At 43.3% G+C, this 26,824-nt stretch overlaps 1 protein-coding gene across 2 annotated transcripts in view; it reads left to right on the top strand.

The window, feature by feature from the left end:
* The window catches only part of LOC124000492 (guanine nucleotide-binding protein G(o) subunit alpha-like), a 180,453-nt gene that overhangs the window by 127,676 nt on the left and 25,953 nt on the right, over positions 1–26,824 (top strand). For both annotated transcript variants that reach the window (XM_046306887.1, XM_046306896.1), the window contains exon 4: positions 18,718–18,878. In XM_046306887.1, coding sequence (XP_046162843.1) covers positions 18,718–18,878 — 161 coding nt within the window. The remainder of the gene's footprint in view (positions 1–18,717; positions 18,879–26,824) is intronic.

Below are 26,824 nucleotides of genomic sequence, written 5' to 3'. Positions count from 1 at the left end.
AGCATGACTAAAATGATTAAAATGATACAGTACTGCTGAAGTAGGCCAGCTGGCAGTGGGTGCGTTGTTGACACTACACTAATCAAGTCGTTCCGTTGAGTGTAATAGTTTCTGCAGTGTTGCTATTCGGGGGCTAGCTGGCTAGCTAGCAGTGTTGTTTACGTTACGTTGCGTTAAAAGAACGACAGTGGCTGGCTAGCTAACCTAGAAAATCGCTCTAGACTACACAATTATCTTGGTACAAAGACGGCTATGTAGCTAGCTATGTAGCTAGCTACGATCAAACAAATCAAACCGTTGTACTGTAATGAAATTAAGTGAAAATGTGATACTACCTGTGAATGCAACCGGGTTGTTGAGTTCTATTCAGAAGACGTTGGCTAGCGTTGGCTAGCTAGCAGAGTCTCCTACGTTAAGGACGACAAATAGCTGGCTAGCTAACCTCGGTAAATTAAGATAATCACTCTAAGACTACACACTCTAAACCTAAACAACACAATTATCTTGGATACGAAGATACGAAGACAGCAAAGACAGCTATGAAGCTAGCTAACACTACACTAATCAAGTCGTTCAGTTGAGTGTAATAGTTTTCCCAGTGCAGCTAATCAGTGGACGTTAGCTAGCTGGCTAGTGAAGACTACGTTAGGACGGCGAAATACGATAATTACGCAATTATCTTTGATACAAAGACGGCTATGTAGCTAGCTGAGAAGAAATTGCTAAGATTAGACAAATCAAACCGTTGTGCTATAATGAAATATAATGAAATGTAATGAAAAAGTTATACTACCCGCGGGAGCGAAGTGCCGATGCGACCACTCGCTCCAACCCGGAAGTAGGTCTAGTAGTAGTAGTAATATGCTATTAGTAGTAGAAGTAGTAGTAATAGGCTAGTAGTAGTAGTATGCTATTAGTAGTAGAAGTAGTAGTAGTGGTAGTAGTAGTAGTAGTATGCTATTAGTAGTAGAAGTAGTAGTAGTAGGGTAGTATTAGTAGCAGTAGTAGTATGCTATTAGTAGTAGAAGTAGTAGTAGTAGGCTAGTAGTAGTAGTGGTAGTGTTAGTAGTAGTGGTAGTAGTAGTATGCTAGTAGTAGTAGTAGTAGTGTTAGTAGTAGTATGCAATTAGTAGTAGTAGTAGTGTTAGTAGTAGTATGCAATTAGTAGTAGTAGGCTAGTAGTTGTAGTAGTAGTAGTAGTGTTAGTAGTAGTAGTATGCTATTAGTAGTAGATGTAGTAGTAGTAGGCTAGTAGTAGTAGTATGCTATTAGTAGTAATAGTAGACTAGTAGTAGTAGTAGTAGTAGTAATATGCTATTAGTAGTAGAAGTAGTAGTAGTGGTAGTAGTAGTAGTAGTATGCTATTAGTAGTAGTAGTAGTAGTAGTAGGGTAGTAGTAGTAGTAGTATGCTATTAGTAGTAGAAGTAGTAGTAGTAGGCTAGTAGTAGTAGTGGTAGTGTTAGTAGTAGTAGTAGTATGCTATTAGTAGTAGTAGTAGTAGTGTTAGTAGTAGTAGTATGCTATTAGTAGTAGCAGTAGGCTAGTAGTAGTAGTTGTTGTTGTAGTTGTAGGATATTAGTATGAGTAAGCTAATAGTAGTAGTCATAGTAGTTGTAGTAGTATGCTCTTAGTAGTTGGCTAGTAGTAGTAGTAATAGTAGTAGTAGTAAATAGTTGTATGCTATTAGCAGTAGTGATAGTAGTAGTAGTAGTAGTATGCTATTAGTAGTAGTAGGCTAGTAGTTGTAGTAGTAGTAGTAGTGTTAGTAGTAGTAGTAGTATGCTATTAGTAGTAGACGTAGTAGGCTAGTAGTAGTAGTATGCTATTAGTAGTAGACGTAGTAGTAGGCTAGTAGTAGTAGTATGCTATTAGTAGTAATAGTAGGCTAGTAGTAGTAGTAGTAATATGCTATTAGTAGTAGAAGTAGTAGTTGTAGGCTAGTAGTAGTAGTATGCTATTAGTAGTAGAAGTAGTAGTAGTGGTAGTAGTAGTATGCTATTAGTAGTAGAAGTAGTAGTAGTAGAAGTAGTAGTAGTGGTAGTAGTAGTATGCTATTAGTAGTAGAAGTAGTAGTAGTAGGGTAGTAGTAGTAGCAGTAGTAGTATGCTATTAGTAGTAGAAGTAGTAGTAGTAGGCTAGTAGTAGTAGTGGTAGTGTTAGTAGTAGTAGTAGTAGTATGCTATTAGTAGTAGTAGTAGTAGTATGCTATTAGTAATAGCAGTAGGCTAGTAGTAGTAGTTGTTGTTGTAGTTGTAGGATATTAGTATGAGTAAGCTAATAGTAGTAGTCATAGTAGTAGTAGTAGTAGTATGCTCTTAGTAGTTGGCTAGTAGTAGTAGTAATAGTAGTAGTAGTAAATAGTTGTATGCTATTAGCAGTAGTGATAGTAGTAGTAGTATGCTATTAGTAGTAGTAGTAGTAGTAGTAGTGTTAGTAGTAGTAGTATGCTATTAGTAGTAGCAGTAGGCTAGTAGTAGTAGTTGTTGTTGTAGTTATTATTATTATTATTATTAGTTGTAGGATATTAGTATGAGTAAGCTAATAGTAGTAGTCATAGTAGTAGTAGTAGTATGCTCTTAGTAGTTGGCTAGTAGTAGTAGTAATAGTAGTAGTAATAGTAGTAGTAGTAAATAGTTGTATACTGTTAGCAGTAGTGATAGTAGTAGGTTATTATTATTATTAGTAGTAGTAGTAATAGTAGTAGTAGTAAATAGTTGTATGCTATTAGCAGTAGTGATAGTAGTAGGTTATTATTATTAGTAGTAGTAGTAATAGTAGTAGTAGTAAATAGTTGTATGCTATTAGCAGTAGTGATAGTAGTAGGTTATTATTATTATTAGTAGTAGTAAACTCAGCAAAAAAAGAAAAGTCCCTTTTTTAGGACCCTGTCTTTCAAAGATAATTTGTAAAAATCCCAATAACTTCAAAGATCTTCATTGTAAATGGTTTAAACACCGTTTCCCATGCTTGTCCAATGAACCATAAACAATTCAAGAACATGCACCTGTGGAACATTCGTTAAGACACTAACAGCTTACAGACGGTAGGCAATTAAGGTCACAATTATGAAAACTTAGGACACCTAAGAGGCCTTTCTACTGACTCTGGAAAAACACCAAAAGAAAGATGCCCAGGGTCCCTGCTCATCTGCGTGAACGTGCCTTAGGCATGCTGCAAGGAGGCATGAGGACTGCAGATGTGGCCAGGGCAAGAAGTTGCAAAGTTACTGTGAGATGCCGAAGACAGCGCTACAGGGAGTAAGGCAGGTCCTCACCAGACATCACCGGCAACAATGCTGCCTATGGGCACAAACCCACCGTCGCTGGACCAGACAGGACTGGCAAAAGTGCTCTTCACTGACGAGTCGCGGTTTTGTCTCCAGGGGTTATGGTCGGATTCGCGTTTATCGTCGAAGGAATGAGCGTTACACAAGGCCTGTACTCTGGAGCGGGATCAATTTGGAGGTGGAGGGTCCATGATGGTCTGGGGCGGTGTGTCACAGCATCATCGGACTGAGCTTGTTGTCATTGCAGGCAATCTCAACGCTGTACGTTATAGGGAAGACATCCTCCTCCCTCATGTGGTACCCGTCCTGCCTTACAACAAACTGATTACTACTACTACTATAGTAGTAGTAGTAGTAGAAATAAGTTATAAGCAGTAGTAATAGTAACAGTAGAATATTAGTGGTAGTAGGATATTAGCAGTAGTAGTTAGTAGTAGTCGTATGTATAGTCATAGTTGTTGTTGTCACGCCTTGGTCATTGTATCTTGTGTTTTGTTATATGTTTGGGTAGGCCAGGGTGTGACATGGGTTTATATGTTGTATTTCGTATTGGGGTTGTATTAATTGGGAGTGTGTATATTAGGGGTGTGTCTAGTTAGGCTTGGCTGCCTGAGGCGATTCCTAATTGGAGTCAGCTGATTCTAGTTGTCTCGGATTGGGAACCGTATTTAGGTAGCCTGAGTGCGCGTTGTATTTCGTGGGTGATTGTACCTGTCTCTGTGTTAGTCACCAGATAGGCTGTATTTAGTTTCACTCGTTTGTTGTTTTCTTATTTTCAGTTATTTAATGTACTGCATTAGCTTCATTAAAAGTCATGAGTAACCTACACGCTGCTTTTCGGTCTGACTCTCTTCAAACAACAGACGAAGATCATTACAGTTGTAGGCTATTAGCAGTAGTAGTTAGTTGTAGTAGTAGTTGTAGGATATTATCAGTGTTAGTAGTAGGCTATTAGCACCACTAGTAATTAGTAGTAGTCGTAATAGTAGTAAAAGTTGTAGGCTAGTAGTAGTAGTAGTAGTAGTAGTAGTAGTAGTAAAAGAAGTAGACTATTAGTAGCGGTAGTAGTTGTAGTAGTAGTAGTAGCAGCAGTAGTAGTAGTCGTAATAGTAGTAAAAGTTGTAGGCTAGTAGTAGTAGTAGTAAAAGAAGTAGACTATTAGTAGCGGTAGTAGTTGTTGTAGTAGTAGTAGCAGCAGTAGTAGTAGTAGTAGGATATTAGCACTAGAAGTTAGTAGTAGTAGTAGTCATAGTTATAGTCATAGTTGTAGTAGGCTATTAGCAGGAGTAGTTAGTTGTAGTCATAGTAGTAGTAGTAGTAGTTGTAGGATATTAGCAGTAGTAGTAGTAGTAGGGTATTAGCACCTCGAGTAGTTAGTGGTAGTAGTAGTAGTAGTAGTAAAAGTAGTAGGCTATTAGTCGTGGTAGTAGTAATAGTAGTAATAGTAGCTGGTGAACCCAAGTGCAGACTCAGACAAGGAGACAGGGATAAGTTAACCAAGGTATTTATTGCAAGTGGGGGGAGCCAGGGGGAGCTCAGGCAGGTAACAGAGAACCAGGAACTGAGGCTGCGGCCGGGGCGAGGGGAGTAGGGGCAGGGGAAGCAGGTCCAGAGCGGAATCCAAGGAAGCAGTAGAGCGGGGGTCCAGGGCAGGGAAGCAGGACTGATGAGACAAGGGACTGGAGGCAGGGACCAGACTCAGAGTGGACGGAACTGTAGTGGAGAGAAAAGCAGCGCCAGGCTAGGGAAAACAGGCACCACAGGATAACAAGATCTATGCAGGAACAAACGACTTGAAATGCAGACTGACTGAGCAGAGGCTACGATCTGGCAGCGTGGAAGTGGCAGGGCTGAGTATTTGTAGAGGTCTTGATTATGGAACAAGTTGCAGCTGGTGGGGATCTGCTCTGACTCCAGCACATCTGTCTCCACTCACACAATCAGATACACCCACACAGAGAGGGAGAGAGCACTGGGGGGGTGGGGGCAGATTAGGGAGACACGGGATGAGAAGTAGAGGGCGTGGCAGGGGCAGATGTAACAGTAGCAGTAGGCTATTAGCAGTAGTAGCTAAAAGTAGTAGATGGATGATGTCCAGTGGAGACGTCCTATCCTGCCCTGTTTCCCCTGGTCCCAACAGTATGTTCCAGTTCAACTGATGATTGACTGCCACAGTGTGGCTAATGCTACTTCCAGAAAAGTCAGCTGTAGCCTAGGTTTGGTGTGGGAGATGGGTGGTTGTGGCAATAACTGCTTATACTGTATTTAATTGTCTGCCTGAGAGCTTCGCAAAGACAGGAGGAATACACTGCTTATACACACACACACACACACACACACACACACACACACACACACACACACACACACACACACACACACACACACACACACACACACACACACACACACACACACACACACACACACACACACACACAGGTATGCATACAAACTTTGATTTGATTTGAGATATGCATGTGTGTTTGTGTGTGGGTTACAGACAGAGCACTTGGGACAATGGTGGTTTGAGTGACTACTTTTCTCAGTGTTTTATAGATGCATTAACATTCTCACTGTAAGGGTACTGTGTGTACTTTTTCACCTAACAAACTGAGAAAATAAGAATCTAATTCTTATCTTACAGCTATCAAACTAATGCATTCAGAGCTGAAATGTATATTTAGCTGATGAGCAGCAATTGTCTCTGCTGTCTGTGTGTGTATGTGTGTGTGTGCCAGTTTAAGTGTGCTGTGTGTCCAGTCCTCTCTTCCACACCACTGGCTACTGATGGTTTGTTAGTCTTGGGTGTGATTATGTTCCTCTCGCCACACAGAGGGAGCACCAGCTTGTTTTTCCTGGTTTGTCAGTAACACTGTGGACATCTTGTTTTCTGGCCTTCCTGCTCTCTTCCCTTCCCGCTCTCTCAGGGTGGATTTTCATTCATTTTTCCATAAGCTGTGCTGTACTGCTAGGAAACAGGCGGTTGCCACAGAGACACAGCTCATCGGACACTTGAAGAGGAACAAGAACAGTACATCTATGTGATCTCAGCCTTTCATTGGCCGGGATGGCTCTGAATAGGGCCCGGACTTTCTTTCTTTTTACATTTTCTCTGCTTTTTTTTCTTTTTCCTTCTCCCTATATAACACCATCTCTCTCAGAGGCTTAAGTGGAGGGATACTATGGCTTCCTGTTGGTGCTATTTGGAGTGGTTTAAGGGGTGGAATTGCATTGGATTTATTTTAAATCCAAGGTTTATCCTCTGTGATCGGTACCTCAATACTTACATACTGCACATAGAGAGAATATGGGAACACATCCCTTCTCCATTGTTGCACTCGTCTCTCACCCCCTACTTCACTAATGGACCACCACTACTACCACAACCGGAGTATGAAATGAAATGTTATAGGTCAGGATGATGACAAAGCAGTAACGTTAAGACAGGAGAAGATATGGATCCTGTTGCACTCTGTCTAATTACCCCTCCCTATGTGGTGTCCCGGGGGTCCTGCCAGGCGGGCGCCACTGTGGGCCAACTCCACCCCCACCTGTGGGCACGTCATTTCCACCTGGCTGGGTACACAGGCCTGTCTAATTACTGGCCAGCCTGCCATAGCAATGAGCCAACGCCCATGTTGTTTGTTATTCGCAGGCTTCATTTGATTTCCCCCTTCAAATTTCTCTGGGACACCTGAGAGGGGTGGGGTTAAGGGTTGGGGATAGTTCCGTATGGGGGTGCAACAGAATGGATGTCGTGTTTTTCCTGCATGCTGTATATCCTGCATACTGTGGCCCTGCGCCTAGACAGAGAGTGAGGAGTGAGATCGCTGAGATCCTCTGGTAATGTTCATGGTGCATCCAGCAACCCTACTGAAGCCATGTAGCTACCTGCCTACTAGTAGGTGTAATATTAACCACATAGCCTATTGCCTGTGCAGAATGGCGAGAAAGATTGACACCTACAAGGGCGGAGTCTCACTAAGGTGTGTTTCATAGGGGTGAAGGTGGAGGCTTGTGTGAAGTCTATGAAGTCTCTGAGACAGAGAGGAGCTGAAATGAAAACTGAGCAGAGAGAAGTGGGGAGGAGTGGGCCGGGCTGATGTTATTGGAGACAGAAGTGGAGTGGAGAGACTCAGACAAGCAGAGCAGAGTGGAGCGCTCTTTAACTCTAAAAGTCCAGAGTTCCACAAGTTTCTCTGTGGCATCTCATAGGTCAGGGAGCAGGCAGCAGAGCGGGCAGCAGAGCAGACAGCAGAGCAGACAGCAGAGCAGGCAGCAGAGCAGACAGCAGAGCAGGCAGCAGAGCAGACAGCAGAGCAGGCAGCAGAGCAGGCAGCAAAGCAGACAGCAGAGCAGGCAGCAGAGCAGACAGCAGAGCAGGCAGCAGAGCAGACAGCAGAGCAGGCAGCAGAGCAGGCAGCAGAGCAGGCAGCAGAGCAGACAGCAGAGCAGGCAGCAGAGCAGACAGCAGAGCAGGCAGCAGAGCAGACAGCAGAGCAGGCAGCAGAGCAGACAGCAGAGCAGGCAGCAGAGCAGTGGTGTGCATGTACTGTAGGTCTCTGACAATGAAGATAATGTCCCTGATTATATTATTACAGAGAGAAAGAGACATAGATCTGACAGTAGAGGTTCAATCTACATAAGTGAAACAAGACATGACATGCATGGTGAAATTAACGTTTGGTTAACGTTAGTATGGAAACAGAAAACCAAACAGCACAAAAACAGCACATCACCTGTCCTTGTGACGTTTCATTGAGGATGTTTCTAGTTTTGTTCTGGTCTGTTTGAATATGAACTTAATGTTTCTTTGATATGTTTCACTAAAATAGTCTGCGGTCATACTGGCTTCTGGATTGCTCTGATTGTGAACATCTGGCATATGGAAGACTAATTTGGCTCATGTGTTTCTATCCACCATTTAGCTTCTGTGTCTCATTTTACTAACCCTACATCATCTGGTGCCTGAATTAGCTAGAGACACTCTTTGATATATATACCTGTTATCGTAGGCATGCACAGGAATGTCTCACTACGCAGACAGGTATCATCACCACATGTCCTTTTGGACATGGTGTGGGGAGTGTGTGTATTCCCTGTGCTGGGTGATATAGCAGCGGGAAGCCGGAGAAGCCACCCCTGGCTGGTTAATGGTGAGGCAATGTGGGGGTCGGGGCTGGCAGTGGCTCTGGAGCTCTAGAGCTCAGCTCTGTGTATGTGAGATGAGTGGCATCCATGGTGGGCATGGCCAATGGGCTCCACTTAGTGTGGCAACAGAGGCTGAGCTACAACGCCAAGTACCCTACCACACGGCAGGGCCTTTAAGGCCTGGCTGGCAGCCATTAGGCCACAACTGGACCATTCAGCAAGAAAGCATAATACCAGTTAAATATTCTCAGATCAATAATTTAGAGAGGGAGGGAGAGAAAGACAAGAGAGACAGAGAGAGAGAGAGACCCAAGATTGCATTCCCCAGGAAGGGCCTGGTAACCATGGCAACTGTAGCTGACTGTCACATGATGCGGAGGAGTGAAGAGGAAGGCAGGGAGGGTGGAACCTGTGAGCCAGTGACAGAGAAAGAGAGACACGATAATGAAGTGAAGAGGAGGACTGGCAGCAGCGAGGGGGGGTAGTAAATATCTGAGTTTCAGCTCAGTGTCCGTTTAGAAAAGGCTCTATGGCCTATCTGTGAATCAGAAGTGCCCCGTGGAGTGTGATGACATAACGATCGGGTCTATCCAAAGATGATGAGAGAGGTGAGAGGTAAATGGAAAAAAAACACACATGGAAAGGGAGGGGTGAAGAAAGAAAGCAGAAGGGACAGGTGAAGAAGGACATGAGCGATAGAGATGAAGAGAGAGAGAGCGATAGAGGGAGAAAGGTGAAGAAATGGGGAATGAAGGAGGCCACTTGGTATTGTTTCAGAATGCCAGTCATGTCTCAGTGGACACAGCCTACTGTGATGTCATTATCACCATACATACATACACTACATGACCAAAAGTATGTGGACACCTGCTCGTCGAACATCTCATTCCAAAGTCATGGGCCTTAATATGGAGTTGGTCTCCCCATTGCTGCAATAACACCACTCTTCTAGGAAGGTTTTCCACTAGATATTGGAACATTGCTGCGGGGACTTGCTTCCATTCAGCCACAAGAGCATTAGTGAGGTCGGGCACTGATGTTGGGCGATTAGGCCTGGCTCGCAGTCGGTGTTCCAATTCATCCCAAAGGTGTTCGATGGGGTTGAAGTCATGGCTCTGTGCAGGTCAGTCAAGTTCTTCCACACCGATCTCGACAAACCATTTCTGTATGAACCTCTCTTTGTAAACGGGGGCATTGTCATGCTGAAACAGGAACGGGCCTTCTCTGAACTGTTGCCACAAAGTTGGAAGCAGAGAATCTTCTAGAATGTCATTGTATGCTGTTAAGGTTTCCCTTCACTGGAACGAAGGGCTGTAGCCCAAACCATGGATAACAGCCTCAGGCCATTATTCTTCCTCTACCAAACTTTACATTTGGCACTATGCATTCTTGCAGGTAGCGTTCTTCAGGCTACCGCCAAACCCAGATTTGTCTGTCAGAGTGCCAGATGGTGAAGCTTGATTCATCACTCCAGGGAACGAGTTGCCACTGCTCCAGAGTCCAATAGCGGCGAGCTTTACACCACTCCAGCCGACGCTTGTCATTGTGCGGCCATGGAAACCCATCTCAGGAAGGTCCCGGCGAACAGTTCTAGTGCTGATGTTGCTTCCAGGTACAGTTTGGATCTTGGTATTGAGTGTTGCAACCAAGGACAGGCGATTTTTGCACTACGTGCTTCAGCACTCGCCGGTCCCATTCTGTGAGCTTGCGGCTGAGCCTTTGTTACTCCTAGACGTTTCCACTTCACTTCACAGCTCTTACAGTTGACTGGGGCTGCTCTAGCAGGGCCAAAATTTGAACTGACTTGTTGTAAAGGTGGCATCCTATGATGGTGCCACCCTGTAAGTCACTGAGCTTGTCTATGGAGATTGCATGGCTGTGTGTTTGATTTTATACACCTGTCAGCAACAGGTGTGGCTGAAATAGCTGAATCCACTTTTTTGAAGGGGTGTCCACATACCTCTGAATATATAGTGTTCATACAGAGACAAGGACAAACCTCCTCTTCAACATGGATGGTACAGTATTGTGTGCTTTGAGAATAACTGTAGATACTGTATAGGTCATTCCACCTCAAAAAACACTAGAAAGATGATTTCTACACCCACCATCTCAGATTGTTTTGAAATTGTTTCTGTTTTTGGAAACATAAGATTAGCACTCCTGCAATATTATTAAATCCAGAAAAATAACAAATATTTTTGAAAATCAGAACCGGGAACGAAAGTGATCTATACTGTTCCAGAACAGTTATTTAAAATCATGAGAACCATTCTTTTATGCTCCGGGCATTTTTTTCCAGACCCCAAAAAGCCAGAAGGTATATTTAAAGCCCTCACTCTGTCACTCAGAAACGTATTCCAGTGTCTGCCTGCCAGTTGGAAATCTTTACCAGTGTGTGTGCATGTGTAGGCTACCTGCTCCTCCCGCTCTGAAGCATAGATTACTGTCGCCTACTGACATTACAAACATCATTCAGAAATTAGGGAGAGAGATTTTTAATTAGAGAAGAATGGTTAACTAGTTAAGGATACTATGGTTATCACTTTTCACATTGGATTTATTAACTACAAAAAGGTAAGACGTGTTTATATTTCAATTCTGGTGCCACTCTGCACACACAAGCTTGTTAGCTAGCTAGCTAGCTAGCTCTGGTCCAACGTTAAGTCAACTCTCCGAAGTTCAAAGACATTCAAAGTTCCTTCATAGAAGCCATTCCTCCTTAGATATAATTGTGTGGTTTTAATTCAGATAATGCTTGTCATAACAAGATGCCGGCGCTTCAAGAAAAGCCTCCTCCACCACTTTCTCTCACTCTCTCCCCACCCACACAATTTCAGTCGCATCTTGCACCCCACACTTCTGTTTGTCCAATGCATGTAAACAACTATAGCTAGTATTTTGGGGGGGATCGAACCGGTTCAGAACTTTATTTGGCTGGTCGGAACAGTGGAACGGAACAAAAACATTGATGGTTCTGTTCCGAAAAATATGATTGGAAAATCATTTAGGATCCCATGTTTCATGTGCTGAAATAAAAGATCCCAGAAATGTTCCATATGCACAAAAAGCGTATTTCTCTACATTTCTTTGTGCAAATCTGTTTACATCCCTGTTAGTGAGCATTTATATTTTCCAATATAATCCATCCACCTTACAGGTGTGGCATATCAAGAAACTGATTAAACAGCATGATCATTACACAAGTGCACCTTGTGCTGGGGACAATAGAAGGCCACTCTAAAATGTGCAATTTTGTCACACAACACAATGCCACATGTCTCAAGTTTTGTGGGAGTGTGATTGACATGCTGATTGCGTGTATGGCATCATGTGTGGGTGTGTGGTTGGCTGACGTCAACATTGTGAACAGAGTTCCCCATGGTGGCAGTGGGGTTATGTTATGGGCAGGCATAAACTACGAACAACGAACACAATTGCATTTTATCGATGGCAGTTTGAATGCACAGAGACACCGTGATAAGATCATGAGGCCCATTGTCGTGCCATTTATCCACCGCCATCACCTCATGTTTCAGCATGATAAATGGTGGTCACACCAGATACTGACTGGTTTTCTGATACCGACTGGTCTTCCATGCCCCTACTGTGACCAACATATGCTTATCTGTAGATGGGTTCATCAGTCCGTGGGGGACTTTTGACCATTTCTTTGGATTCCTCGTCTTACTCATTGTTAGAAAAAACCTTTGGTCCAAATCAAAAGTTAGGGAATATATTTATTGAATATTATATGAATCCTATAAATTAAAAATGCCAATTTGTGTGCAATCACTTTGCTTAATTTCTCAGAGATCCAATTATATTTCAACAAAATAATGTTGCAGGAATGCTAATCTTATCTGTTTCTAACTACAGAAACGATTTCAGAACAATCTGAGATGGTGGGTGTCATGGCCTGCTGAAATGACATGGAATGTCCCGTATTCTAATGTACTGTGTTCTTTTCTATTGAATATGCTGGCTATAGGATTTCCACACAGAGCTATTGATCAGAGTGGCCTTTCTCTGGCTTCATGCTGGTTTACGTTCAGTTACGTTCTTCTCTGCTGGATTATGCTCTACAGTTATGTGTGGCCAGGTGATTATCATAGATGTTGATACCGAATGCAGTTTTGTTTTCATATGGAGCTTCCTGAAGAATGCCCATTTTGGGGCCCATTTTGTGCCCCAGGACAGCTAATGCTATTGAGCATTGATCTTTGACCTTTTCCTCCAAGGCTAATTCAACTGTGTGTGCTGCTCACAGAAAGACATCCATTCATTGGCCTCACACTCCAGCTGTGGGGCCAAATTCACAAGCACAGAGAGGGGAATAAAGGGAAAAGACAGAGAAAGAGAAAGGAGAGGTTTATGTAAATAACAGTAGTATCAGAGCTTGGTCTCAGGAAATTGAATCAGGCCACTGGTCTCTCCTGGGAGAGGCAGAGGAAGCAGCCATTTGACCTGCCAAGCATATGTCTGTCTGTCTGTTTCCTGCATGTTCTAGGTTTAGAGGCTCCCAGGCTGTCTATGGCCCATAGCTGACCCCTCTATCTCTCTGGCTCTGATTAGCCCACTGTCTAATTGTAATGTGTCATGACGGTTTGTCCACAGACCAATCATCTGTTTGTATAGTTACTGTACAGTACAGGACACAACATGTGGTAAAGAGAGAGACGTAAACTGAAGTGATCAATATTTTCCTTATCTGTTACAGGCCAATAATGGAGGCTCCAGGGGTTTTAACAGCCTCTGCTGTGGTTCTGCTGTAATCAGAGTAGCATATCTCCTCTGAGGAGCTCAGTGCAGGCGGCTGCCACAGTATCTCCCTGTATTGTACCTTGTGTAGGGCCATGAGGCCCAGTGATCCATGTCCAAGCACAAATACACACATACACACACAGTCATCACAGCATCACATCCATAATTACTGTACATCCTCTCAGGATCATCAATGGAATGGAGTGCTGTTCAGCTCACCCACCACACATACTGTTACAGTGGAACAAGAAGTTATGTAACCCAGGGGTAAAGTACTAGCCTACTAGCCTGATCACAGATCTCTTTGTGCTGTATAGCCAAGTCATACAGTATGGTCCTTGTTATGCCAAACATAACAGATCTGGGACCAGGCTAGTATAGTATTGCATGTAGCCTAAACATATCCTAAACTATGTTTAACCTGCACCCCTTTATCCCCATCCCTATTCTAATCCTCTGTTTTTAGCTGTGGTCAAAAGGTTTATTCTTGAAGATAACAAGGTAGCAGTAGCTTAGAATGGGAGTACAGTAGGACACGAGGCATCGTAATGACACAGTCTGAGAAGGGATTATCATCATACCAATAAACAGGCACTTTGCGGCCTTGTTTTAATCCTAATCTGTGCTGGTGCTGGGGTGTAGTGGTGCTGGGTGAGAAGGGTAAGCAGGGAGGCACCTGTTTGATGTGGGCCCACACAAGACCAGGAGGCAGGCAGGGTGCAGGTAGTAGCCAGGCTCAGGAAGGGACCAGGGACCATATATACAGTATCTCAGCAGTAAGTAGATCGTCTCTGATGGCCCTGCCCTAGTTAGGAAGGAAAGGTTGCCTCTGTCGCTGCCTCAACACTAGTGGAGGCTGCTGAGGTGAGGACAGCTCATAATAATGGCTAGAATGGAGTCAATGGAATGGCATCAACCACATGGAAACCACGTGTTTGTGTTTGATACCACTACATTCCAGCTTTATTATGAGCTGTTCTATCTTGACTAGACTAGGCCCATGGAGTTTATAATGCACCACAGTTCACAGTCCAGAATTTTACATTTCACGGTCCCTAGGTTTCCATGCTGCAAAGGTGGGATGAGGTTTATGCTTGAAGGAGCTATCAGCCTTTCCCTGTATTGGGCTATTCACGTTTCTTCTCTTCACTTTGGAAAACATCCATTTAGGATTGGGGTAAGGAATGTGGATAAATTCCCACTCAGGCTGATATCAGTCAGGGGTCAGTGCAGTTGGTTCCTCTCAGGCCATGCGTGGGTTTGTTTTTGTTTTGAATGTTGAAACTGTCTATAGTGGAAGAGGTGTGACCTACAGAGTTCACAGGGCCTGTACTTAAAGGTTAGGCTTACTAGGAAGGAGGAGAGAGAGTCTCCCCTGTCCAATCAAAAACATTTTACCCAACTCTGTCATCAATCACCATGTTGATCTGTCGAAAGACTGGGCGCTTTCGACATTGCAGTCAACTTTAAAGGTGAGTCAAATCACCTTGCATCATAATTAACTCATCAATATTATTTGTTGATCAGTCAGTCACAATTTACCCATGATACATCACTGTTTTGATGCTCTCAGACACGTCCTGAATGTATATTGGCAAGCTTTATTTGAGCAGCCATCTTGGAACAGGTAATGGGGTAATACAGGTGGTATAATCATTTAAGCTACAACAGCAGCTTCTTGGTTTCCTAGTCTCAGTTCATCTCACAGTGAGAGGTATTTTAGTGTCAGACTTTAATTGGTGATAGCAGTTCCTGTCACTTCTCCTGTGCTGGGCTCCAGATGTCTCCAGTGCTCTCATGCCGATGTGAACAATGCAGTCTCTGTCTCCCACCAGGGATAACACTGTATAGCATAGAGAATCTACGGAGATCAGAGATTCCAACCTGATTCTCAGTTCTCTCTCTGCTATCAACACTCTATCTTCCATTTCTCACACTTGTTTTTGTGCTGATTTGGGTTGAAGTGTTCCTCCCTCTCCCTGCTCAGTTGGCTGGCCTAGCCTCTCTCCCCCAGGTTAGGACTGCTGAGGGAGTCTGGCCCTAAAACGCTGGGCTTTGTCAAAGCTAAGCTGCCTGGCTCTCCTGTTTAAAGGAACAAAACACTCTTTTCAGTGCCTTGGCTGCAGACACTGCATGGCTTTGTGTTTGAGTGTAACTTTGGATCGATGCTACATAAAGAGGACTGAAGGACATTGGTGAAATGACGTAAGGAGGGGAAGTGTTAAGCAAGTGAGGAGATTAGAGGAAGTGAAAAAGAGAGAAAGAGCCATTTATCCCGCCATCTTTTTTTTCTGTAACATCTTCTTGCCTCATCCTCTCTACCATTATAGAGGAGATCGCAGCTAGAAGGTGGATGTGTGTGTGTGTGTGCACACAACATGTGTATCCAGTGTGTAGATCATTATCAATGACTGGGTATTGATCAGCTTCAGAGCAGGAGCAGGTGGTGAAACAGAAGCTGAGGAGGGTTTTCTTTTTTTCTTAGTGATGCCCCATGACCTTTGCCCTGTTGGTAACTACGCTCCTGATTGGTGCTGTGAGTTGCAGACAGGCTGGAGAGCATGTCACAGGACAGACTAGAGCCTGTTAGTCAAGTACTATGGTTGGTGTCAACTAGAGGTCGACCGATTATGATTTTTCAACGCCGATACCGGTTATTGGAGGACCAAAAAAGCCGATACCGATTAATCGGCCGATTTTAAAAAATCTATTTGTAATAATGACAATTACAACAATACTGAATGAACACTTATTTTAACTTTATATAATACATCAATAAAATCTATTTAGCCTCAAATAAATAATGAAACATGTTCAATTTGGTTTAAATAATGCAAAAACTAAGTGTTGGAGAAGAAAGTAATATGTGCCAATATGCAATATGTGCCCTGCATGTGCCATGTAAAAATGTGTGCCATGTAAAATATGTTTGTTTGTTATGAAAACTTGAAACCGGCCCTAATTAATCAGCCATTCCGATTAATCGGTCGACCTCTAGTGTCAACTGCACATGGTCACTCAGAGAGGGCATACAGGTCAATGACTCCCTACACTCCCATGTTATCACACCCCAATACTCACTACAGAGAAACCACTGGGTTCTGATCTCAAGCCTTTGAGGAACAAGTGTCTGCCCTCCTCCAGCCTTCTCTCACTCTGTCCTCAGAGAGGAACAGAGATTACAGCTGCACTCTATTGTCGTGGTGACCCTCTCACTGTATATATTGTTAATGCTGTTAAGCAGACACTTTTTAAGTATGGGCAGTCCCAGGAATTGACCTCACTATCCTGGTATAGCAAACGCCATGCGCTACCAACTAAGCTACAGAGGACCGCTATCTCAGTGTCTCTATTTTTAATTTTTATTTAATGTGTCCTTTATATCGGTGTATCGTGTGTATCGTGTGTTTGTGTGTGGTGTGTGTGTCAGGTTTTAGTGGGGAATAGGGGTCCGAGCCCACAGGAAGCGGGTGCGATTAGCAGCTGCAGAGGAGAGAGGCAGAGTAGTGGGGCACACACACACACACAGGATGCCCAGCCTGTAACTGAGTTACTGTTGCAGGCCTCTCTGGCCAGGCAGTGGAGAGTCGGCAGTAAGGGCTAACACACTCTCAGCGTTCCCAGAACCCGTGTGTAGTTCGGGGCATCGTGTTTGGTCACTCCTTCCAGGATGCTCCTCTACTGTGACCCTTGCATTTGTTGACACTAGTGGAATGAAAACAGTTATTTCATTTCAGCGCCTAGATTGGATGTACAGTTGAAGTCGGAAGTTTGCATACACTTAGGTTGGAGTCATTAAAACTTGTTTTTCAACTACTCCACTTGACAAACTATAGTTTTAGCAAATTGGTTAGGACATCTACTTTGTGCATGACACAAGTGATTCCAACAATTGTTTACAGACAGATTATTTCACTTATAATGCACTGTATCACAATTCCAGTGGGTCAGAAGTTTACGTACGCTAAGTTAACTGTGCCTTTTAAACAGCTTGGAAAATTCCAGAAAATTATGTCATGGCTTTAGAAGCTCCTGATAGGCTAATTGACATTATTTAGGTCAATTGGAGGTGTACCTGTGGATGTATTTCAAGGCCTACCTTCAAACTCAGTGCCTCTTTGCTTGACATCATGGGAAAATCAAAATATATCAGCCAAGACCTCTTGCTCCCAAGTCTGGTTCATCCTTGGGAGCAATTTCCAAACGCCTGAAGGTGCCACCTTCATCTGTACAAACAATAGTACGCAAGTATAAACACCATGAGACCACGCAGCCATCATACCGCTCAGGAAGGAGACGTGTTCTGTCTCCTGGAGAAGAACGTACTTTGGTGCGAAAAGTGCAAATCAATCCCAGAACAACAGCAAAGGACCTTGGGAAGGTGCTGGAGGAAACAGGTACAAAAGTATCTATGTCCACAGTAAAACAGTCCTATATTGACATGACCTGAAAGGCCGCTCAGCAAGAAAGAAGCCACTGCTCCAAAACCGACATAAAAAAGCCAGACTACGATTTGCAACTGCACATGGGGACAAAGATTGTACTTTTCTGAGAAATATCCTCTGGTCTGATGAAACAAACATAGAACTGTTTGGCCATAATGACAATCGTTATGTTTGGAAGAAAAAGGGGGAGGCTTGCAAGCCGAAGAACACTATCCCAACCATGAAGCACAGGGGTGGCAGCATCATGTTGTGGGGGTGCTTTGCTGCAGGAGGGACTGGTGCACTTCACAAAATAGATTGAATCATGAGGGAGGAAATTTATGTGGATATATTGAAGCAACATCTCAAAACATCAGTCAGGAAGTTAAAGCTTGGTTGCAAATGGGTCTTCCAAATGTACAATGACCCCAAGCATACTTCCAAAGGTGTGGCAAAATGGCTTAAGGACAACAAAGTCAAGGCATTGGAGTGGCCATCACAAAGCCCTGACCTCAATCCTATAGAAAATGTGTGGGTAGAACTGAAAAAGCTTGTGTGAGCAAGGAGACCTACAAACCTGACTCAGTTACACCAGCTCTGTCAGGAATGGGCCAAAATTCACCCAACTTATTGTGGGAAGCTTGTGGAAGGCTACCCGAAACGTTTGACCCAAGCTAAACAATTTAAAGGCAATGCTACGAAATAATAATTGAGTGTATGTAAACTCCTGATCCATAATTCTCTCTACTTTTATTCTGACATTTCACATTCTTAAAATAAAGTGGTGATCCTAACTGACCTAAGACAGTGAATTTTTACTAGGATTAAATGTCAGGAATTGTGAAAAACTGAGTTTAAATGTATTTGGCTAAGGTGTATGTAAACTTCCGACTTCAACTGTATCTATTTTCTATTTACACTGTAATTTTAGGAGTATTTTTTATCTCTGCACAGGAAATACCTCTCTGGTTTTATTCTGTGGTATGAATACTTAATGTGAGTGCTTTGCCTGTTCTTCTCTACAGGCGTGTGTGTATAGGTTGTACTGTAGGTGCTGTAATGTACCTGTTGTTCCTCTCCCTCCTCAGGCTGATGCTAAGCTGGTGTGTGACGTGGTGAGTCGTATGGAGGACACCGAGCCATACTCTCCTGAGCTCCTGGGGGCTATGATACACCTGTGGTCCGACTCCGGTATCCAGGAGTGCTTCAGCCGCGCCCGAGAATATCAGCTCAATGACTCCGCCCAATAGTGAGTACTGCTCTACCTCTACCGCCCCATACAGGAGGCACCTACAGGAGGGCCGGGTGCTGCAGGACCAATACAACTCTCATTACTCTGTTCAAACGATGCTCCTGTTTGTGGATCACACATACATAAACATCATCTACTCACTCCATTCATTTATATCCATGTGACTGTAGTCATATTCAACAAATATGAATTGGTATCAAACACTTAATTTTGTATTTATATGTGCACATACACACAATCATTTAGGTTTTGGAGGGAGATCTTGAGAGCTTGAATTAACGTCATTTGGGATTTTCTTAAACAGTGTGTGTTTGTGTGTCAGTCAGAGAGATATTATCCATCTCATGACACTTCAGGGAACTCTTGAAATGAGGGAGAGAAAGAAAGAGAGAGAGAGAAAGACCTAGAGAGAATTTAGCATCAGCTATCAGCTATTATGTAGTTTATTTAGGAGCCTGTGGTGCTCTCTCTCATGACACTTGAGCTCTCAAAATGGATGTTGATTAAGGCAGCCCCCCACACCTCTCTGATTCAGAGGGTTAAATGTGGAAGACACATTTCAGTTGAATGTTTTCAGTTGTACAACTGACTAGGTATCCCCTTTCCCATATCAGCTAACCCAATCTGAATCATCAATGAATGCTGCATTGATTAAGTGCAAAACATCAGACATTTAAAGGCAGCTGTCTTTGTGAGTGTGGTGGTTCAGTAAGTCATCATGAGGACTAGTATGGAGAGCTCCAGCGATACACCATGACACCGGAGCAGGAGAGAGAGACAATGATTGTGGCAAGTGGCTCAGCTTCTCAAAGGAGGTTGGTAGCTTAAGCCCATAGTATCGCATTCTATTTTCTTTCAATCAACAATATGTTTATGAAACACGTTTATTTCACATTTACATGAAACTCAAGACACACCATGTAGACTTTGATATGCCAATGTCTGGCATGATTATGTTATCGTACAGATTAGATTGGGTTGTTTTATCCCAATCTGCTTTATGAAAACGTTGTATAACTCATTGAGTTGTATATGTCTGAAGGTAGCCCACATGACAGTCGTCTCTTCTCTGTCTCTCTCTCCGAATGGCTCTGGATATGTCCTCAGTGATGTACGGGCACGTGGATGCCCTTCATTTGTGACCCATTTATTCACAATGTGCATATTCATTAGAATGCTATTTATATGGTAGTGTGTGTCTTCTCCCCCAAGGGACCAAAATAACCCATTTGAAGATTCCCAGTTAATAATAGTGTTCATCTTATCAACTAAAACAATTAGCTGATACTGAAAGAATACTCATGAACAAGCATATCATAGCTCCCAACAAAACCATGCATGGCAGCCATTTTGTGCTACAGAGCTCACCACCCATCAACTTCACTGAAGCAGTGTTGTGTTTTACCACATCAACTTTCAACTTTACCAGAGGTACCCATCAGATAAGTTGTAACCATGTGTGGCTCACCCCCACCTCCAGCGCTACCATGCCACTGTGGTGTACCACAGGACACTTAATTATCTCTGTTATCTCTGTTCTTCTCTTAAAGTCCTTTACTTTCTGATCTTCTTCGTTTCTACCCGCTGTCTGTGAGTCACGTCAAATTGATGTCAAAAGTTGCATTTTTGGGCATTTTAGCGAACCATAACCCTTTTCCTAACCTTAACCTAATTATCCTAAACTGCAACATGAATTATCTGCTATGTAAGGGAAGCAGCCGACAGCAGGCTTGATGCTGAGAAGTGTTGCCAGGCAGAGCACTCAAACTGGATTATGAAGAGGAGGGGTAGGAGAGGAGGGAGGAGAGTGAGGGAAGAGGGGGATGGTGTGTGGGAGGGGGAGGATGTTACTGGCAGGACAGATATGAGTCCCCCATACCAAAGAGAGAGCCCCCTTCCCTCTGCACTCCACCTCTACACCACTTTAACAGACCCCAGATGACCCAGCCTAATCCTAACAGCACAGAACCTCATTTCTATAGAACACCACTGGGTTGCAGAGCCACAGAGCAACTACATTTTTGTGACATACTACATAAAATACCAGACTTCAAATCGCCAAGACTTCCCTTGGGATTTTATTCATCATATTAGTTACTGGTGGAAAATATGGATGTTGGTTTGATGAACTCCAGTAGATATTTCAAGGGAGGTTTGGCTGGAAGACACTGGAGAGATAGTATTTCATTGAAGAGCACACTGATATCCAGTTGGATTGAAAATGTCAATTGTGTCATGGCAGAGGAATAAACACACTTTCTGCTGCTTACTCCTCATTGGATTGTGCCCTTTCTGTTCCAAAGTAAACAGAGATTCACACTTAATTTCATAGAGCACTTGTTGTAGCTGGTACTGAGACTATGACACTGTATGAGACTAGACTGCAACAGACCACTCACAGTCCTTTATGGAAATCCCCCTCTTACAGCCGGCTGAAATTTGCATTGGCAGCTCCTATTTGAGGTTAAACAATACATCCCAATGGGGGAGAAAGGTAAGGCAAATACAGATAAGAGGAAGGGTCAACTGGGAGAGGAAAACAGAAAAGGAGAGAACATATCAGTGATGGACAGAAAGGAGAGATACAGAGAGGTTGGAGAGGAAAGTGTGCTACCTTGGAATAATGAAACAGTCAATTCAAGGAGGCACAGGAGGCTGTAACCTATATTCTCATCATGCTTATTGGATTTGGGGTTAAAAGTTGAACTTCCAGAGGGGAAATTAGCTTTTTGTTTGTGCTGGTTCATATATTGTGTAAATAATATTGCTGTGTGAATATGATGTGGATGTAGGGCTGGGTGGTATACTGTAGTTTATGACATACCGGTATTGATGCAGGGAACGGTTTGGGTTTTTACTTTACCTTCTATACTGGTATTGATGCATGGAACGGTTTGGGTTTTTACTTTACCTTCTATACCGGTATTGATGCATGGAACGGTTTGGGTTTTTACTTTACCTTCTATACCGGTATTGATGCATGGAACGGTTTGGGTTTTTACTTTACCTTCTATACTGGTATTGATGCATGGAACGGTTTGGGTTTTTACTTTACCTTCTATACTGGTATTGATGCATGGAACGGTTTGGGTTTTTACTTTACCTTCTATACTGGTATTGATGCATGGAACGGTTTGGGTTTTTACTTTACCTTCTATACTGGTATTGATGCATGGAACGGTTTGGGTTTTTACTTTACCTTCTATACCGGTATTGATGCATGGAACGGTTTGGGTTTTTACTTTACCTTCTATACCGGTATTGATGCATGGAACGGTTTAGGTTTTTACTTTACCTTCTATACCGGTATTGATGCATGGAACGGTTTGGGTTTTTACTTTACCTTCTATACCAGTATTGATGCAGGGAACGGTTTGGGTTTTTACTTTACCTTCTATACCGGTATTGATGCATGGAACGGTTTGGGTTTTTACTTTACCTTCTATACTGGTATTGATGCATGGAACGGTTTGGGTTTTTACTTTACCTTCTATACCGGTATTGATGCATGGAACGGTTTGGGTTTTTACTTTACCTTCTATACTGGTATTGATGCATGGAACGGTTTGGGTTTTTACTTTACCTTCTATACCGGTATTGATGCAGGGAACGGTTTGGGTTTTTACTTTACCTTCTATACTGGTATTGATGCATGGAACGGTTTGGGTTTTTACTTTACCTTCTATACCGGTATTTTAATGTTTAGTTTGTTAAATGTGATACACCATGTGTAACGTCCATTTTTATAGTTTACTTTGCTACTTGGGTCATCTCTCTCCGCTCTCAATTCAATTTAAGGGGCTTTATTGACATGGGAAACATACACTACAGTTTAAAGGTTTGGGGTCACTTAGAAGTACTTATTTTTGAAAGAAAAGTATTTTTTTTGGTACATTAAAATAAAATAAAATAGATCAGAAATACAGTGTAGGCATTGTTAATGTTGTAAATTACTTTTGTAGCTGAATTTTTTTTATGGAATATCTACATAGGTGTACAGAGGCCCATTGTCAGCAAACATCACTCCTGTGTTCCAATAGCAGATTGTGTAAAAGGCTAATTATAAAAGGCTAATTGATCATTAGAAACCCTTTTGCAATTATGTTAGCACAGCTGAGAACTGTTGTCCTGATTAAAGAGGCAATACAACTGGCCTTCTTTAGACTAGTTTAGTATCTGGAGCATCAGTCCTGTGGCGGACTGCAATAGCATCGAATAGTCCCCGCGATTATGCAACTGTTTCAGGGAAGCCAGGAACCAATACACGCAGTCAACTTTTTCAAGCAGTAATTTGCATCCTGTAGCTCTAACTCCAAAAGGTTCTGGGACACTGTAAAGTCCATGGAGAACAAGAGCACCTTCTAACAGCTGCCCACTGCACTGAGGCTAGGTAACATGGTCACCACCGATAAATCCGTGATAATCGAAAACTTCAACAAGCATTTCTCCTTCGGCTGGCCATGCCTTCCTCCTGGCTACTCCAACCTCGGCCAACAGCTCCGCCCCCGGGCAGCTACTCGCCCAAGCCTCCCCAACTTCTCCTTTACCCAAATCCAGATAGCAGATGTTCTGAAAGAGCTGCAAAACCTGGACCCATACAAATCAGCTGGGCTTGACAATCTGGACCCTCTATTTCTGAAACTGTCTGCCGCCATTGTCCCAACCCCTATTACCAGCCTGGGTGACACTCTAGACCCAAACTGTTACAGACCTATATCCATCCTGCCCTGCCTATCTAAGGTCTTCGAAAGCCAAGTCAACAAACAGATCACTGACCATCTCGAATCCAACTGTACCTTCTCCGCTGTGCAATTCGGTTTCCGAGCCAGTCACGGGTGCACCTCAGCCACGCTCAAGGTACTAAACGATATCATAACCTCCATCGTGCAGTACTGTGCAGCTGTCTTCATCGACCTAACCAAGGCTTTCGACTCTGTCAATCACCTTATTTTTATCGGCAGACTCAGTAGTCTCGGTTTTTCTAATGACTGCCTTGCCTGGTTCACCAACTACTTTGCAGACAGAGTTCAGTGTGTCAAATTGGAGGGCATGTTGTCCGGTCCTCTGGCAGTCTCTATGGGGGTACCACAGGGTTCAATTCTCGGGCCGACTCTTTTCTCTGTATATATCAATGATGTTGCTCTTGCTGTGGGCGATTCCCTGATCCACCTCTATGCAGACGACACCATCCTGTATATTTCTGGCCCTTCCTTGGACACTGTGCTATCTAACCTCCAAACGAGCTTCAATGCCATGCAACACTCCTTCCGTGGCCTCCAACTGCTCTTAAACGCTAGTAAAAACCAAATGCATGCTTTTCAACCGTTCGCTGCCTGCACCCGCATGCCCGACTAGCATCACCACCCTGGATGGTTCCGTCCTAGAATATGTGGACATCGATAAGTACCTAGTTGTCTGGCTAAACTCTCCTTCCAGACTCATATCAAACATCTCCAATCCAAAATCAAATCTAGAGTCGGCTTTCTATTTCGCAACAAAGCCTCCTTCACTCACGCCAAACTTACCCTAGTAAAACTGACTATCCCACCGATCCTCGACTTCGGCGATGTCATCTACAAAATAGCTTCCAATACTCTACTCAGCAAACTGGATGCAGTTTATCACAGTGCCATCCGTTTTGTTACTAAAGCACCTTATACCACCCACCACTGCGACCTGTATGCTCTAGTCGGCTGGCCCTCGCTACATGTTTGTCGCCAGACCCACTGGCTCCAGGTCATCTGCAAGTCTATGCTAGGTAAAGCTCCGCCTTATCTCAGTTCACTGGTCACGATGGCAACACCCACCCGTAGCACGCGCTCCAGCAGGTGTATCTCACTGATCATCCCTAAAGCCAAAACCTAATTTGGCCGCCTTTCCTTCCAGTTCTCTGCTGCCTGCGACTGGAACGAATTGCAAAAATCTCTGAAGTTGGAGACTTTTATCTCCAAAGTTTGTTCTCTGTTGAGAAATAATTTCCTTAATCATTTCTAGCCAGATGCAAAATGTTCCTAATCTCTCTCCATGCCACTTTTCACACAGACCCCCCCCCCCCCCCCCCCCCCCTCAAGAAGCACATTTGTTGTTCTCCGACCACCAAACAATTGAGTTCAATCTGCATGGTCAATGCAGCACATGCAACAATGTTGATGGCAACGATGCTGCTTATTAATATAAATTGACTATTTGTTTGTTTCTTCGCAAAATCTGCAAACAGCTAGTTTGTCTTTTCTTAGCAAGTTTGGCCTACATCCTGTTAGCACCTAATGCTATTCGCTAGCTAGCTAATAAATGTCAGAGCAAATGTAATTAGCTATACAGCCTGACGATACCAGTGATGGTGGAGGCTTAAATCAGCATGTTGTTTGTGCAACAGTATCTTCTAAATCAAAGAGGAATACACAAAGCAAGAATATGTTAGCTACATGAAGTAGCTAAGAGTATACATTCAATGTAGCCAAAGATTATAGGATCCCCTTGGAAACACTTATCAACACTTTGGTTCCTACTTTGTCACAATAACTCCTCCCTGGCATTTTAATTTGTTGTCATGTCAAACAATACTGTATTCAAAGTGCTCACTATTATATTCTATCTATAGAATTAAAATAATCATTATATTTCCATGATTCCAATAGTTCACCCAAGTGTTTTGCTCTAAATCGCAAGTCAAATCAAATCAAATCAAATTGTATTTGTCACATACACATGGTTAGCAGATGTTAATGTGAGTGTAGCGAAATGCTTGTGCTTCTAGGTCCGTCAATGCAGTAATAACCAACGAGTAATCTAGCTAACAATTCCAAAACTACTACATTATACACACAAGTGTAACGGGATAAAGAATATGTACATAAAGATATATGAATGAGTGATGGTACAGAGCGGCATAGGCAAGATGCAGTAGAATCTACTGAGTAGATGGTATCGAGTACAGTATATACATATGAGATGAGTATGTAAACAAAGTGGCATAGTTTAAAGTGGCTAGTGATACATGTATTACATAAAGATGCAGTAGATGATATAGAATATAGTATATATGTATGCATATGAGATAAATAATGTAGGGTATGTAAACATTATATTAAGTAGCATTGTTTAAAGTGGCTAGTGATATATTTTACATCAATTCCCATTATTAAAGTGGCTGGAGTTGAGTCAGTGTGTTGGCAGCAGCCACTCAATGTTAGTGGTGGCTGTTTAACAGTCTGATGGCCTTGAGATAGAAGCTGTTTTTCAGTCTCTCGGTCCCAGCTTTGATGCACCTGTACTGACCTCGCCTTCTGGATGATAGCGGGGTGAACAGGCAGTGGCTCGGGTGGTTGTTGTCCTTGATGATCTTTATGGCCTTCCTGTGACATCGGGTGGTGTAGGTGTCCTGGAGGGCAGGTAGTTTGCCCCCGGTGATGTGTTGTGCAGACCTCACTACCCTCTGGAGAGCCTTACGAATTACTTCAGCCTCCTGAGGTTGAAGAGGCGCTGCTGCGCCTTCTTCACGATGCTGTCTGTGTGGGTGGACCAATTCAGTTTGTCTGTGATGTGTACCACAATCATCTCCTTAGTTTTGTTGACATTGAGTGTGAGGTTATTTTCCTGTCACCACACTCCGAGGGCCCTCACCTCCTCCCTGTAAGCCGTCTCGTCGTTGTTGGTAATCAAGCCTACCACTGTTGTGTCGTTCGCAAACTTGATGATTGAGTTGGAGGCGTGCGTGGCCACGCAGTTCAGAACGCACCCTTGTGGGGCCCCAGTGTTGAGGATCAGCGGGGTGGAGATGTTGTTACCTACCCTCACCACCTGGAGGCGGCCCGTCAGGAAGTCCAGTACACAGTTGCACAGGGCGGGGTCGAGACCCAGGGTCTCAAGCTTGATGACGAGTTTGGAGGGTACTATGGTGTTAAATGCTGAGCTGTAGTCGATGAACAGCATTCTCACAGGTA

This window comes from Oncorhynchus gorbuscha, linkage group LG02 (assembly GCF_021184085.1).
Source record: "Oncorhynchus gorbuscha isolate QuinsamMale2020 ecotype Even-year linkage group LG02, OgorEven_v1.0, whole genome shotgun sequence".
NCBI classification, from domain to species: Eukaryota; Metazoa; Chordata; class Actinopteri; order Salmoniformes; family Salmonidae; genus Oncorhynchus; species Oncorhynchus gorbuscha.
The sequence above is the reverse complement of the archived record's forward strand: the minus strand, read 5'-3'. Positions and strand labels throughout refer to the sequence as shown.